Source organism: Herpailurus yagouaroundi, unplaced genomic scaffold, assembly GCF_014898765.1.
Source record: "Herpailurus yagouaroundi ecotype Mexico unplaced genomic scaffold, PumYag 196, whole genome shotgun sequence".
NCBI lineage: Eukaryota > Metazoa > Chordata > Mammalia > Carnivora > Felidae > Herpailurus > Herpailurus yagouaroundi.
In genome coordinates this window covers 21,429,282-21,445,748 of record NW_024412427.1, presented here as the reverse complement: position 1 = coordinate 21,445,748, position 16,467 = coordinate 21,429,282, and the positions used below count along the sequence as shown (strand labels likewise).

Below are 16,467 nucleotides of genomic sequence, written 5' to 3'. Positions count from 1 at the left end.
ATCGAGGCCCTGAGTACTGTGGAGTAGAGACATATCATCTCTGCTCTGCCCTGTCTGAATTCTGGACCTACAAAACTGTGAGAGACAAGAGATACTGATCATTTTTAGCCACCAGGTTTTGGACTAATGTGTAACATAGCAGTAGGTAATGGATATATTGCATAAGGTGTGCCTATGGGACATTCTTGTAACACACATGTATATTCCTTTAAAAAAAAAATCAATGTGGCAAACCCTATTTATGTTTCATAAGAAAACTTACACCAAGTACTCTGTCAGTTCATCTCCACTATTTGTCAAGAAACCTTAACTTTTGCTTTCTTTAGCTTTGGTGAAGGAAGGGAGAGAGGATCTCTAGAATGAAATTCATGGGCAGGTGAATGCCACTCCTGGATGGGGTGGTGGAGTGATACAGTAATGACAACTGTGCCCTCTGGCACAGGCACTGCAGCATCCTGGTTTCTTGTGCGGCCACAGAAGGGCTGTGTCAGGGTGGGCCTTATGTTTCTAATGACTGATACTAAGCCCACTCACACCATCTTGCCTGTCAAAGAAAAAAAAAAAAAAGGTTGGCCCTGACACCAAGAAATAACAGCTGGGATGTGTTAAGAAATTTTTATTGTTTCCTTTGGATTTGTGATGAAAGCACATAAAATTACAAGTGGAAGAAACATCATGCCACAAAATTGCATAGAATTATTACAAAAATGTGAATTATGCATTTTAAATAATTGGAGATAGAAGAACCAAAATATGTACACTTTAAGAGTTTCAAATACTTTGTCCTATATTTTATTGTCTTCTGAAAAGGCAAAAGTCACAATGTCCAATCTGTCACAAACAATATTTATACAGTGCACAAGCGCAACATTAAATTCAAAGTAATGCAAGCAATGGCCCTTTCTTTCAGAAGGATTTAACGACTGCTTATCAATTACAGGAGTATTCATTAATGTATGGCGATGTTGAAATGTTCAAATGAAACGCTGAAAACCAAAACCACACAGCATGTCATTAGAATTTTGAAAATTGGTTTTCACGGCCAAAACCACGCTATTCTCAGTAGTGTAAAGGTACCAGAGGGGCACAGTCTAATTTACTACACAGCTCTCTCTATTATAGGAAAGACCACAGTACAGAATTTCACACATTCAACACAGAACAAGGCAAATACATAAAGGCACAAAACTGCACATCATATAGACCCTTTTTCTTTATCTTACTCTATTTCAAGTAATATTAATATTGTTAAATGATAGTATCGCTGTAGTAGTTTCGATGATGCAAGATGGACAGTGTTACACACTACCCCACAACTGCAAAAACTGTCATTGTACAGATATAAAAATGTGATTACAGTAAATGGCCAAATACAAATGTATTGCAAAATGACTATCGAGTCACTAAGATCATGAAATCCAACTACCAGAACAGTTTGTGTTAAGTCAAGTTTTTTTCCACTTTTGTCTGTCTCTGGCCTAAACTGTGATACAAGGTTCTGTAATAATCATCATTGTGTTTGGTTATGAATGCTATTATTAGTTCACTCTTCTGCAATGTTAGACAGTCTGTAATTTTGTTTATAAAAACGCAGCATTCAATTGTGCCCTTTCTTGCTTCCTTACGATTAATGCCTTTCTTTCAAAGTGCAAAAGTAGAATGCTTTACAAAAGAATTCTCTTTCAGTGGAAGATAAGTTTTATTAAGTGTCTAATTAATACCCCAAATCTTTCACATCAAAATATAATCATCTCCAAAGAGGATGGGATTTTTTCCCCTGTGTCTTGCTAGATGTGTTTTTTTTTTAATCAAACACTCTTGCCTAATGTTTGAACTAAGCCTTCGTTTTGATTAAAACTTAATTGTGATCCCTAGTTATTGCTTAAAGTTAAATAAAATAATTTGCATAAAAATATTAAATTCTTGAAACACAATTTTCAGGACACAACTGGTTTTTGCATTTTAGAATGTTTCGCTAAGCTACAATCAGACAGGTTTATTTTAAAGTAAAATAAAGCTGTGAGCATCTTTCTTCAGGGCTTTAACTTCAATGTTCTTTGTGTTACTCTCTAGATTATATTTTCTTCTATATAATTACTCTCTTACTTAAGTTCTTTCAATAATACTTTTGATCAGTTTTCCCACAATATAATTTGTTTTTCTTATGCCACCCAACATAGAAACTTAACAAAAGACATAGTTAAGTGAGTTAAATGTACATAGTAGATATATAATGAAAGATTTTTTATGTTAGAATAAAATTGAAATCTGTCAGACTTAAAAATTATGAAAGATACTAATAAATTTCCATATTGCTGCCCTATACATTTTGTATATTCTATTAAAACAAGCTTAAAATCTGATACTTAAAATCCAGTTTTTGATCCTGTAAAATATATATCAAATTCATATTCTAAGTTCTAAATCTACCTCCACTCGTATCAATGGTTCCATCAATTGTTTCTTAGAATTTCAATATAATTTAATAGCGACATAATACAGATGTTTGACCATTTTCTTCTCTAGGTATTTATCCCTGAATTTGGTTTTAAGTCTTATAGAAGAGACTTGGGTCATTGCCAATTAAAAAACACACAGCCATACTTGTGTATGTGTGTGTGTGTGTGTGTGTATGCACTTACATGGCTGAGTGTGTACATATATACATGGAGATAATATATATCATTTATATGTGGGTTTGTGTATTCTCTACATAAATATTCAATATTTATCTCTATAGTAAAAATAAATGAACCATATAAAATGTGAGACAGCAAAATAACCACTGGAACCTGTTCAGTCTGATTGAATCTCTGCTCAACATATATCAGCTCAACTATTTTTATTCAACCAGACAGACTCTTTGTAGTTATGTAATAATTTCAGGCCAACAACCAATGACTATCCAGACTTTTTCAGTGTAAATGGTCAACTCAGAAAGCACACTGTCTGGAAGTGTGTGGTCAGTTTGCCCAAGTAACCAAATGTAGGAGCCATATTACTAAGTCTTGGGATAGATTCACTGGGTGAGGATACAATCAAGTGACTTTTTCTCAAGAAAGAAAACCAACTTATTTGAATCACTATGGTATCTAATAAAGCCACGTCAGCAACAAATACACTGATGCCTCTACGATAAATAAATTAGCAAACTGCAAGCCACCAGTGCTTGCAAAGCAAAGGATGGAACAGTTTAATATGCATGTTACCTTGAAGATATGGTAGTTGAGGGGCAGTTAGGAAAACAAATGCTCTAAGTTGACTGTCAATAGTGTTAAATAGTGCTATGCATTTCTCAAACTATTTCTATTACTTTGAAATACTTTACACCAGAGCTTCAAATAAAAACATGAGCTTGATTTTCTTCAGAAAAGACACTGTCCTTCATTAAATGTCCCAGGGAGCCTGGAAGTTGCCTGCTTTGAATTTACTATTGGAAAGAAAACAAAAGCCCCACATACATGCACTCTCCATAAGTAGACCTGCGGTAGTGTCCATATAACGCATAGAGCCTGGGCATGAGGATGTCTGTATGGATCTGTCTAGAACTCCCCCTTTGGTGTGGATTTTAGGCTAAGGGATGCTTCTCAGGAAGATGCTCCTGGGCAGTGATCTTTGTAGTAAGAGAGAGTCCGATGAAGTGGCCATGCATGTTTTGAAGGCCTGGCAGGAACAATCACAGAGGAGTATCAAACTCTTTTCCTGGGTTGTCCCCTTCTAGCTCCTCACTGGAAGGAGGCCTGTGGTTCAGTTTTCCAGGGTCTGAGGCCAGGGAGGGAGGGGCAGAACTGTGATTGCTGTCTTCACTGATCTTCCCTTTCATGGCTTCCTGCACGAACTCCAAGATCTCCAGGGGCAGTCTTTTGAACTTGTCTTGGTACTCTTGCTCCAGATCCATCTGCAGCTGGGAGACATCAAGAGAGGAGAGGATTTTACGTCATTTAGTTTTCTATAACCACCACGTAGGACCTCTTTGAAAGAGATGTACAAAGATGGGGGAGAAATGAATTAATGTAAATACCATCCACTTGGTTATCTATAGAGACGTAAAACAGAGTGTAGTTGGACACATCGCTTGTCCATAGCTGAAAATCAAGTTTTGGATTCTGTGTGGAGGAACAGGGCTAAAGACCTGCAACATTATAAATAAATTCCATACCCACATACACATACACAGTAGTGAATCTTTCTCTTTTTAATTTTTTTGTTTATTTATTTCTGAGAAAAAAAGAGAGACAGGGTGTGAGTGGGAGAAGGGCAGAGAGAGAGGGAGACACAGAATCAGAAGTAGGCTCCAGGCTCTAAGCTGTCAGCACAGCTCAAACTCATGGACTGTGAGATCATGACCTGAGCCGAAGTTGGACACCGAATAGACTGAGCCACCCAGGAGCACCACAGAGGTGAATCTTTTGAAAAAGTTTGCAGAAGTAATATGCAATGATCTGAAGTTCTTAAATGTAAAGGCTGGAAGCCTCTGATAGCTGGGAGTGCCAAGGTCAACCATGCATCAGGCTGGGGAGAGGGCAGAGGCTGACTGGAGAGGACAGGGGAGATATGTGTGGGCTTCGTGAAGTGTGGCCTCACTCAGAGGTTGGGAAGCCACAGCTGGGTACTTCTAGAGGGCAGATCCACGCATTTTTACAAAGTGAACATACTTATGTAACCAACTCTAACTTCTGTTTTGACTTCTTTTATCACCTCTTTATTTTGATTCCCTTTTTTTCATTCTAATTTTATTTGCCTTGTAAATTGTTTTAGCTACCTAATAAACTGTCTTTTAATTTATCTCTTTAATGCTCTGGAGATTGCCCAGACTTTTAAAAGGCACAGAACCCTTTCCTCAAATGCAGACACAAATGGAAGCCATAATCATAAAACAAATGAAAGCTGGGTGCCTCTGTAGATGGGGTGAAGGGTGGGGCTGGCGGTGGGTACTGCCTGCTAAAAAGCTCTGCTGTGTTGAGCCCTATCGAAACCCAGAATTTTACATGAAATTTTCTTTCCTTATTGAATGGTAAGCAGGGAGTAGAGTTTTAGAAACAGTCTGTGAGACAGCATGCTTTTTCTCCTCTTAGTAGCCTTGAGACAGATTTTCTTAAGACATGTCCTTAAAACCTTTAAGGAATTGCTTTTTCCACTTCTCAAACTTTTAAGGTGCACACAGATCACCTGGGCTCCTGACTTTACTTCTGATTCAGGAGATCTGGGTGGGGTTCAAGATCCTGCACTTCTCAGTGGATCCCAAGTGATACCAATGAGGCTGGTCTACCTTGGACACCTTGGTTGTCTTCCTGGCCTGGCTCACCTTGGAGCTCCCCACTTACTTTTTGTTATGATCCTGGCCGTATGTCCTCCATCTGTGGCTTCATCTGTGGCTTCATGCTGTCTCTGGTGCCTGTCCTGAGCCCTGGCCCACCCAGGGTCAAGACAGTGCTCAGGGCGTCTGGCCCTCGGTGCTGTGACCCCCCCTTCTTTACCCACATTCTGGACAGTGTCAGCAGCGTGACAACACCCTCTTTAGTTTAACTCCTTTTGCTCTTGCTTCTATGCTAGAGAAATTCTGCCAAGACTTTGTTCTATAATGTGGGTTCATAATCCCTTATCTGCAATTCTAAAACCCTCAAAGTTCTGAAGTCCAGAACTTTATTGTAAATATGTGGCAAACACATAGACATTAATTGAAATAAGCCTATTTATAATCTTTATATATTTCACGGAATGTGAATATCCATGCATGGTACTGTAGACATATTAATTTGTGTGATTATGAGGATGACCAAGCACCCCTCTGGAGTATTATGTTCACAATATATGCATTATATTACACTTTCTAAAATCAGAAAGATTATGAATTCCAAAAAAAACCATGATCCCAAGAGTCTCAGATAATGGACTGTGGATCTGTTTGAATGACCTTTTTTTTTTTTTTTCCACATCAAAAAGTGCCTGATAAAAATGGCTTGGCCTGAGTACTGAAAGTCAAGTATTCCTCCCAAATATAAAATGTAGGGTATTTATGAATATGTCATGCTGGCATATGAATTCTAATAAGCCAAGGAGGAAACAAGCTATGAGAAGGGCACCCATGGGGCTCTGAGATTGACATTGCTACAATAGAGCAAAGGCACCTTCACATACAGCTGAACCCTCACTGTTGGGAACAGGCGAGCCATTGGAGCATCGCAGACAAGATGACAATGGCCAATGCTTGCCCAGGTGTCTCAACAATTTGGAAGGGTGTGGGGCTTTTACAAGAGTGAAATCTCAGCCTGGTGTTGGGCAGTTTCCATTAACTACCATCCAGGTCTCACCATCAATTTGTCTCAAGTTGAATTCAGGAATGCATGCTGTTAAAGTTTTGTTTCTAAGGAATATAGGGAAAGGAAGAAAAGCAAGGGGCCCTGTGTTTAGGAAATAGTAGATTTGTTTTTCTTTAGGTTAGTGTAGGGGGCCTTCAGCTTTAGATACATTTTACATAACCAGAGTCAATTTCTCTGAGGTCACTGGTGGACAAGACCCCATAGTGCTTGAGAGTGATGTTTCTTTTTAAATTTATATGTAAAAAAGAAAATGTGATATGTGAGACAATGTCAAAGGCTTAAACTAACACTTTTGAATATTTTTTAATAATATGATTTTTAAAAATAATATAATCTTAATAATTATGATTCTGCACCCAATTCCAGTGTGTGAGCCTTCCCCCCCACCCCCCCATTCCACAAAGCAATTCCCTAGGACACTGTCTGTGTCCTATAATTTAACTCAACTCTGATATCTACCTGGAGATAGCATCAGATCCCACAAGGTAAGAGCTCAGTCCTAGAAGACTGTCCCTGACCCTCATCTCATTTCATATCAATTGCAAGTCCAGGTTGTCACCTGTGATTCTGACCAACTGGATACAGATTGGCAGCTCTAACAATCTCCTCATTGGGTTCGATTAATTTGCTGGAGTGGCTCACAGAACTCAAACATTTTACTTACTAGGTTACTGGTTTATTATAAAAGGGTGTAACTCGGGAACAGCCAGGTGGAAGAGACGCATGGGGCAAAGTATGTGGAAAGGGGTGTGGAGCTTCCATGCTCTCTGAGCACCCACTCTTCCTGCATCTCCCTCGACATGTTTACCAACTCAGAAGGTCTTCAAACCCCATCGTTTTGGGTTTTCATGGAGGCTTCATTACATAGGCATGATGATGATTAGCCATTGGCCATTGATTCAACCTCCTGCCTCCCTGTAGGTTAGGGGTTGGCACTGTAAGGTCCAATCCTTTAATCCCACAATTGCTCCCCCTCCTCTGCCCCACAATCAGCCCCCATCTTTCCAAGGGGCTTTTGAAAAGTCATCTCATTAACATAATAAAAGACATCTTGTTGCCCATTATTTAGGAAATGTCAAGAAATTTTCAAGAGTTTAGGAACCCTGTGCTAGGAACTGGGAAGAAGATTAATATAAATTCCTTATTATAAATCACAATAATAATTATTATTATTACTATCATTATTCAAAATAATTTTTAATTATTGACCCAATTGTGGCTAAGTTATAATTTTAGTGGACTTTTCTTCTTTCATGGGTTAGTGGTAGATTGTATTGTTATAATCAGTTATTAACAAATTAATTACAAAATTTCATTTATTATTAAATTTCAAGTTAGAGCTTTCCTTTTATTTATTTTTTATTCTCATAAATGGAATACTTGTTCATTGTAAGAAAATATGAAGGGTAAAGTCTGGCTCTGTTCCCAAAAAATCCTATCCATCAGGAGTCTAGAATTATTCTAGCCTAAGGGTTGCAAATTCAGATGTTTGGGCGGGGGTGGAGGGGGCAGTCAAATCATGAAAATAAGTAGGAGTGAAGGGAGGCATGCTCTGTCTAAAGGGGTGCCAGAAACTTAGCTTTAGCCAATGTTTGCAATTTTCATGAAAGATGTCCTGATTTTTTATTGTTGGCAGTCAAATTGAACCACACTCATGAGTTCTATTGGGCTTGTGAAGGGTTTCTAAATTCTGTCCTAGCAGATTTAAATCTGGTTTAGACCAGAAAACTCAAGAGATTGGGTCTGACGATGGATTTTGCATTTGGATCCTTCCTAATTTTGCCTCCCCGCCATCCTGAGCTTCAGATGGTCCTTTACTGAACACCAGGGCTTGGTCTTGAAGATCCTTCTTCTGGAGTTCAGTGCCATCCAATCTAATTCCCTTCTACTTCATATCCTCAAGGCTATTGAATGTCTACTTTCTGTAACTCAAGCTGCAAGTTTTATGGGAATGGTAGATTAATTTCACAAATGATAGCAATCCCTCCCCTCTCCTTATACTCATGGCCTTGGCAGTATCTCCCATCAAAGAGTAGAGTGTATTTTTCATTCCCCTGAAATTAGGGAAGCCTTGTGATTTGCTTTGTCCAGTAGAATGTGCCAGCATGCAGTTCTGAGCCTAGACCTCAAAAGGCTTCATGTGCTTCTGCTCTCACTGTGGGAAGTTTACTGAGCCATTATGTGAAGAAGCTCAGGCTAGCCTGCTATAGGAGACACAGGATCCAATTATATCCCTATCACTTCAGCTATGACATGAAAGTGAAGCTGTCATAAACCAACCAGTCCCTAGCTGACCCACCAGCTAAACACAGGCTTGAGCAAGGCTACTGAGATCAGCTGAGCCTGACTCAGACCATAAGAATCACCTACAGTTCGTAGACTCATGAGCTTAGTAAGTGCTTATTGCGGTATGCCGCTCAGTTTTGTGTTTTTTTAGTTTTTTGGTAGGCAGCAGTATTGTGGCAATAACTACCTGATCTAGTAGAGAAATTCAAAGGAGTGTCATATATTGCCTGATATCACAAAGCACTCATAATTTAATTCAGCTGGCCCCATCTTTTCATTGCTGTAATCTTAAAACAGATTTTTGAGGGAAAATCACCATAGGATTGATAGATCTTCCTGAAAAATCTAAAGTTGAAGAATATGCTTTGGAGCTTTTCTATAACATTAGCAAACATGAGCTTGCTTGATAAGACCTATTTTTAGGAAATGGGCAAAAGAGAGGGAAGAATATAGTGAAATTTAATCTCTCTTTTTAAGGCAAATTATTACATTGCACCCAGTTATTAATAAATAAGAGCTTGGGATGCCTGGGTGGCTCAGTCAGTTAAGCGTCTGACTTCAGCTCAGGTAATGACTCATGGTGGGTGAGTTCGAGCCCCATATGGGGCTCTGTGCTGACAGCTCAGAGCCTGGAGCCTGCTTCGGATTCTGTGTCTCCTGCTCTCTCTCTCCTCTCTCTCTCTCTCTGCCCGTCCCTTACTTGCACTCTGTCTTTCTCTCCCTCAAAATAAATAAACATTAAAATGAATAAATAAATAAATAAAAATCATTGCCAGAATTTGTTTCATTTTAGGCTGAGTTCTCCAATTTGACTAGCCAGACTCAATCTCTAAATTTCTCAGTTAACTTGATTTTCAGAAGATGTTGCTTACTCATAGCTTCTGTTTACTCTGGATAGTTAAGCAGGAAAAGACAACACAGTCAAGTTCAAATGTTTTTATCTCTGCCTGAGTATATTGTCCAAGAGTTTTGCACTTGGGATGCTATTCTGCCTCTGACATTTTTTCAATTGCCTTAGAAAATAAGGTAGAGATTTGATCTAGTTATGCAAGGTTTTAGATTCATAAATTTAAAGAGGAAGACCAAGAAGAAAGTAAAGTTACTTATGAAGGTTAGTTTACAAATGGGAGTGTAGGGAACTCAGTATAATGTAAATATGGTATAGATATAAAATAAGACAGGTTACTGAATTAGTAAAGAGATATAATCATAGCCAATTTTCTAAGGAAACAAATTGAAACCAGAGTATAATAAACTACTGTAGGATAAAAAGACAAAAGAACTGCTAAAACTTAAAAAAAAAAAAGCTACAGAAAAAGCACAGATATTTAAGGAGATTTTTCAGTTTGACCTCAAGTCCAACTAAAGTCATTTTGCCCAAAGAAGTATATTAAAGATCTTAACATAAAACAGGAAGCAAACAAAAATCTTAGGAAAAAATCTAGGTGAGTAATTGCATAGTCATAGGGTAAAGAGACCTTCTCAAGCAAGGTAGAAAAACGGTAAGCTACAAAGAAAAAATTTATTAGGTATATGGTTGATCCTTAAACAATGTGGGGATCCAGGGTGCCAACCCTTATAGCCAAAAATCCAAGTCTAATTTTTGACTCCCCACAAATTTGTTAATAGCCTACTGTTGACTAGAAGCCTTACCAATAACATAAACAGTCGATTAACACATATTTTGTATGTTATATGTATATTATATTAACACTTATTTTGTATTGTTATATGTATATGTATATATGCATATATATGTATATATATGTATATATATGTATATACTTTAAGTAAGCTAGAGAAAAAATTCAGAAAAATTAAGAAAATCATAAGGAAGAGAAAACACATTTATTTATAGTACTATACTGTATTGAAAAAAAATCCATGTATAAGTGTACCTATTCAAACTCATGTTCAAAGGTCACTGTATGTATCTAAATCAAAATAATTTTTTTTGGTGAAAAAAATGGGCAAACCTCAAGCAATTCATAGAAGAAGTGCAAATATAGACAGTTGAGAAAATGTTCACTCTCATTGACAAAAAGGGACATTCAATAGCACATTTTTTTAAAGGGATATATTGGTAGAAAAACAGTTTTTTCAAAGGAGTAATAACATCTGGTGAGAAATGGACTTTTTCAAACATTAGGCAATAATCTGATGTCTATAATATTTACAAAAAAGAAAATGTACATAGCTTTTCACCCAGCAACTCCACATTTGGGAAGGGAATCTGGCCCAGAGAAGAGAGCACATCAACATATAAGAGGGAAGCACCACCAAGCTTATTGCAGCATTGTTTGTAGAAGTAAAAACAAAAACCATCATCAATATCCCACAAACAAAAAAAAAACCCAAAAAAACAAAACACAATGACAGCAATGAGAACAAAAGCCCTAGAAACAACCCTAATAATCTTAATATTTTGCCACATATGTATTATTATTGCCTATCACTCTTTTTTTTGGTGAAACATTTGAAAATAATTTTCAGATATCACAACACTTGACTCATAGATAGTATACCACACATCTCCTAAAAATAAAGACATTTTTCTACATTATGGCGATATCTTAATCATGTCAAGGAAACTGATAATAATTCCTTAATGTTACCTAACATCCATTCATGTTCAAATTTTCCCAGTATTACATCTCCCAAAATTTCCAGCTTTTTTTTGGACCAGAATTTCCAAGTTCTTATATTGCATTCAACTGTAATGTCTTTGTCTTTTTCATTTCTTCCACTTGAATTATTTATTGTTTGAAGTTTTATTATGACTTGGAGTTTTGGAAGAGTCCTGTTCAATTTTCTTATAGAATGCCCACATGTTGAATGTGTCTGATTATTTCCTTGTGGTGTCGTTTAAGTTGGTCCTGGAAAACTGCCTTTCCTGTAAACTAGAAGTTAAGCCTGTAAGTTTGATTAGATGGGGATTAAACATTTGCTTGAACAAGAATAGCCAATAGGTATTCTTTTATATCTCATATTGTAATGTATCAGTGAGTGGTATTATTGTGTGGTTGCACTATCAGCAATGCTAAATTTGATCACTTGGCTAAAAGTAGTAAATACCAGACCTCAACTTTGTTAAGACATGTTTTCCTGTGGCTATTGGCAATTATTCTGTAGGAAAAACTCTGGATCTATATAAAGTTTCTTTAGCACCTTTTCATGAAATTGATGATTCTTGCCTATTTTATTAGGAGTAAATTCATTTTTCTATTTTTTTTAAATTTAACTAGTATTCTTCTGTAAGGAAGAGCTTTCCCTCATCATGTGGAGAGGAACCAGAGTTCCTCCTAAAATGGCAGAGTAAACATTTAATTCTTTTCCTTTGATTCACAAATACTCTGAGTAAGGAGTTGGGGCAACAGTAATTTCAAAAAATAGCAAATGAGTCTTCTTTTTCTTGTCTCTCTTTCTCTGAGAATAACTACAGACAACACATATTTATTTCCATTTATTCCTTTTGTTTAAATAAGTTACAGCCATTAGTCTTTTTTGAGCTCAAATTGTCCTATATAATGCCAGCAGAAGCCCTTGAAGGGCACGCTCCTGGGTCCTTTTGACATGGTGTCATCAGTTTCTGAGCACTTGCTTGCTTTTCTAGGTAAAATAAGGTAACTCAGGCACCTCTTGTCCTTTCTCTGCCTCAGACCTGGAATCAGCTACTTTTCCAAGGTGCCTTTATTGGAGAAGCATTAATAACCAAGCTTGGGTGCTAAAAGTGCTCACTGCTACCAGACTATCATTGTATTTAGGCTCTCAGGAGACAATAGGATGTGTATTTTTGAAAAATCGTTAGTACGTGTTGATATTTCAAATTTAATATAACATTATAGAATTTTTTTCTTAATTCTTTGATTTTATATTGGTATATGTTTTTTATTCTGTAATTAATTTTGTATATTTTGTTTTTTGATAACAATATAACTATTTGCTTTACATTTTCTAATATATGGAAGTAGTTTCAATATTACGCCCTAACCGTACAATAACCATATGAAGCTTAAGACATTTTTGAGGTTCTTTTTTCATAGAATAAACCCCACCAAGAATGCACAATTATATTACTCTGTAAAAATTCACTTGAAATAATTATATTCTTATATAGTTGTGTTACTTTTGATATATACATAAAGCCATTTGTTCCCATTGGTTTTCTCATTAGCCATTTTAGATTATTTTGCTTTTTTTTCTTTCTCCGGAAGTATCTGTTGTATTTTTAATGTTTTTATTTATTTTTGAGAGAAAGAGAGAGAGAGAGAGAGAGAGACAGAGAGATAGAGACAGAGAGACTGGGAGACAGAATCCAAAGCAGACTTCAGGCTCCTAGGTGTCACCACAGAGCCCAACGCAGGGCTTGAACTCCTGAATCATGAGATCACGACCTGAGCTGAAGTCAGATGCTTAACCGACTGAGCCACCCAGGTGGCCCAGCATCTGCTGTACTTTTAAAAATGTAATTCCTCCTAGTCTTGTAACCCTTTTAAAAATATCTCTGGCCTTTGGGAAATGCATGTGGTAATATGGTACTGAAATCATCTTGCTCAAAATATTTTAAAATTTACTGCTAAGGATTAGGGAAAATAATAAAACTCACAAACAAACAAGCAAAAAAATCCAGTTAAAACAATACAACAGAGTTTCTGTAATAGAAAACATAGGCTTCTGCTTAAAGAAATGTAATGCAGCCAATAAATGTAAAACAATAAATGGCTGTGAAAATGGGGGAAAATAATTATGTGACTGTGATAAATGAAGTAGGTCAACATATGATTTTAGATGTACTATGGCTACAACTATGAGAATATTTTCTAAGAATACAGAATTACTTTGAAAGAAAATGCTAAAATATAAGCTGTATTGGGACTGAGTATTTTTACTTTTTCTATTTCTCATTTTCATGGTAATGTGATTATTCACTTTTAGCATGAAAATAGCATTCCAAAATAAGAACAAATATTTTTTTTAAAAAAAATCCCAAATAAACAGGAAAATGCAAAACCCCTGAGCATGGGATAGAGTGGCCAGGAGAATTTTATGAAGAATTAACACAGGTATTTTAACCTCAACATCATCAATCAGCTGGGAGATTACTGAAAACAGCAGGTAAAGCTTTAAAATACACATATAGAATGGGTGGTTTCAAAATCAGCTCGAGCCACCTTGCAGACCCTTTTTTTTTTAATGTTTATTTATTTTTGAGACAGAGACAGAGCATGAACGGGGGAGGGTCAGAAAGGGAGACACCGAATCTGAAGCAGGCTCCAGACTTTGAGCTATCAGCACAGAGCCTGATGTAGGGCTCGAACTCACGGGCCACGAGATCATGACCTGAGCTGAAGTCAGACGCTTAACCGACTGAGCCACCCAGGCGCCCCAAGACTCCTCTTATTTTTAGAATAATCCGTTGAAGTTTTACTTTAACCAAGAACAGACATAACAGGATCATATAAAAATTACAGAGGTAGGTCAGTCAGGTTACGAGGGGATTGTTGGAAAATCTCATGTGGGAAAATGGAACCACATTACATATCCCAGCCATTACAGATTGTGTTGGTTTATTTGTTTTCCTCTAAATTTTGATAAATTGCAATGAGAATTTGAGTCAAAATGTCTGAATGGAGATTCCGTCTTCTACTCCAAACAGGGAAATGCTGAATCAAGTAGAACACATACAATTTTTATAAATATTTTATTTTAATTTTATTTTATATTTAAAGTTTATTTTGAGAGTGAGAGAGAGAGAAAGAGAGAGAATGAGCAGGGGCAGAGAAGAGAAGTAGAGAGGAAGAGAAGGAGAATCCCAAGCAGGTTCCACACTGTCAGCACAGAACCAGACATGGGGCTTGAACCCATGAACTGTGAGATCATGACCTGGGCTGAAATCAAGAGTTAGTCGCCAAACAGACTAAGCCACCTAGGCGCCCCTAGAACACATACATTTAATTTAAATTGATAACAGAATTTTAATATGAGAAAAATAAGTCCTTAAGTCACAGGAATAACAAAGGAACACAAAGCCAAAAGGCCCATGAGTGGTAGAGAAAATTCTCCATCTTAAGAAACTGGGGTTTTAATGTTCTAAGAGAATGGGAAAGAAGGCCTAAGCATTTGGGGTATTGAAGTGCTGAAACTATAATTCCTGCAGAAAACCACTTGTTTCCACGCTGGATATGCAGACTAGGAGAATTCAATCTATAATCATAGGGACAAGGTGAAGAAGCTAGTGATTCATGGGGCCCATTGAAGGAAAAACTTCAACCATGAAGAATCAGGAACCCAAACCAGTACCATGAGTGACTGCAGCTTCCAGATTGATAGTACCCTTATAGATGGGTATCCAGTTCCAATAAATCAAAGAATAAACTTAAAAATTGATAAAACCCATACAGTTCCAGCAGAAGCTCAACAACAGATTCAGACTGTTTGGATTTGCCACATGCAAGGCAGTAGTGATTCCTATAGGTAAGCAATTCTCACGGAACATGAATTCAAAGTTCAAAGTTACAAACCACTCAAGGCAAATGCAGCATTTGCTTAACCAAACAGAAATAAATTGGGCACTTCATGCCAATGTGGAGGAATACAGTTAATTTACAATGGGTATTCCTGACACTTTTAATCAAGTCTTGGATTATGTCGCATCCTTATAGTTTTGGCAGATTTTCCATAAATAATTATATTTACTTGAAAATGATATTGACTTTCATCTTTTGAACAAATACCAACTAGCAATAGAGCCCATTACAAAGGGCTAGGAAGACATTACAAATTAAACTGTTGCCATCGATTTATCCAATTGGATAATTCATGAAGGGATAGACAAGATTCTCTGTTCATGAAAGGTGCTTGCATTTTCCAAATATGACCGTGAGCTGCTTGTTTACTCTCTTGGAATTGAAATCTCCTTATATGTAAAATAGGGATTATAATGTCAGTTTCCACAGGTTGTTGTTGAAAGATTTAAATGACATTACATTGCTAAAGTAATTAGCATATTGTGCTTGCTTATTAATTATGTATAACTTTATTTCTAAAGAGAGACAAAAAACATTAACTTGCAGCTGAGAACATATGGAATTCTGTCGAAGTGGTTTTTGCTGTTTCTAGCTATATCATTTGAGTCATTATTAGGTCAACACAGCACAATTATGGAATGTGTTGGATCTCTCATTTAGATTATGTTCTGGGCTGTTGTTGACTTTGAAGCATTTATCAACAAACAATGTTTTGAACACTCTGATGGGTGCAAGGTCCTGTGTTTGGCACTGTGAAGAACGAAAAATTTAGAATCTTTCCAGGGTGACAAGTGATGTGTATGGTGAAAATAACAAGTTGGGCTGAATGGGTGCTAAGACAAAATATACTATGGATGTTGAAAATGAAGATTGTTTTTTAGCCTTGAAGTGATATGGGGAATACTTTATAGGGGAGGTGAGACTTAAAAAGTTGGGCCTTGGGGTGTCTGGGTGACTCAGTCAGTTACTCATCTGACTCTTGTTTTCTGCCCAGGTTATGTTCTCAAGGGTTTTTGAGTTCAAGCCCTGAGCCAAGCTCTGCACTGACAGCACTGAGCCTGCTTGGGATTCTCTCTCTCCCTCTCTCTCTGCTCTTCCCCTGCTCATGTGTGCGCTCTCTCTCTCTCTCTCTCTCTATATATATATATATATATATAATAAATAAACTTAAAAAAAGTTTTTAGGTTGGGCCCTGTAGGATTTGCCAACATCCTTGAAATTGGGCAGAATCTTTCAACCTTCTCTTTAGGATACATATAATAGACAACATTTACTAGGGAGATGGAGTTCTCTAGCTGTAACTTCCTTCTTCCTTGCTCTTTTTAATAGTATAA

General features: G+C 37.0%; 1 protein-coding gene across 2 annotated transcripts in view; it reads right to left on the bottom strand.

Moving 5' to 3' along the window:
• Window positions 1-601: 601 nt before the first annotated feature.
• The window catches only part of PLCB1 (phospholipase C beta 1), a 709,896-nt gene continuing 694,030 nt past the window's right edge, over window positions 602-16,467 (bottom strand). Inside the window, exon 32 of one of the 2 annotated variants that reach the window (XM_040447660.1) lies at window positions 602-3,904. In XM_040447660.1, the coding sequence (XP_040303594.1) occupies window positions 3,677-3,904 (228 nt within the window). In that variant the 3' untranslated portion in view covers window positions 602-3,676. The remainder of the gene's footprint in view (window positions 3,905-16,467) is intronic. The other variant, XM_040447662.1, reaches the window with a different exon arrangement.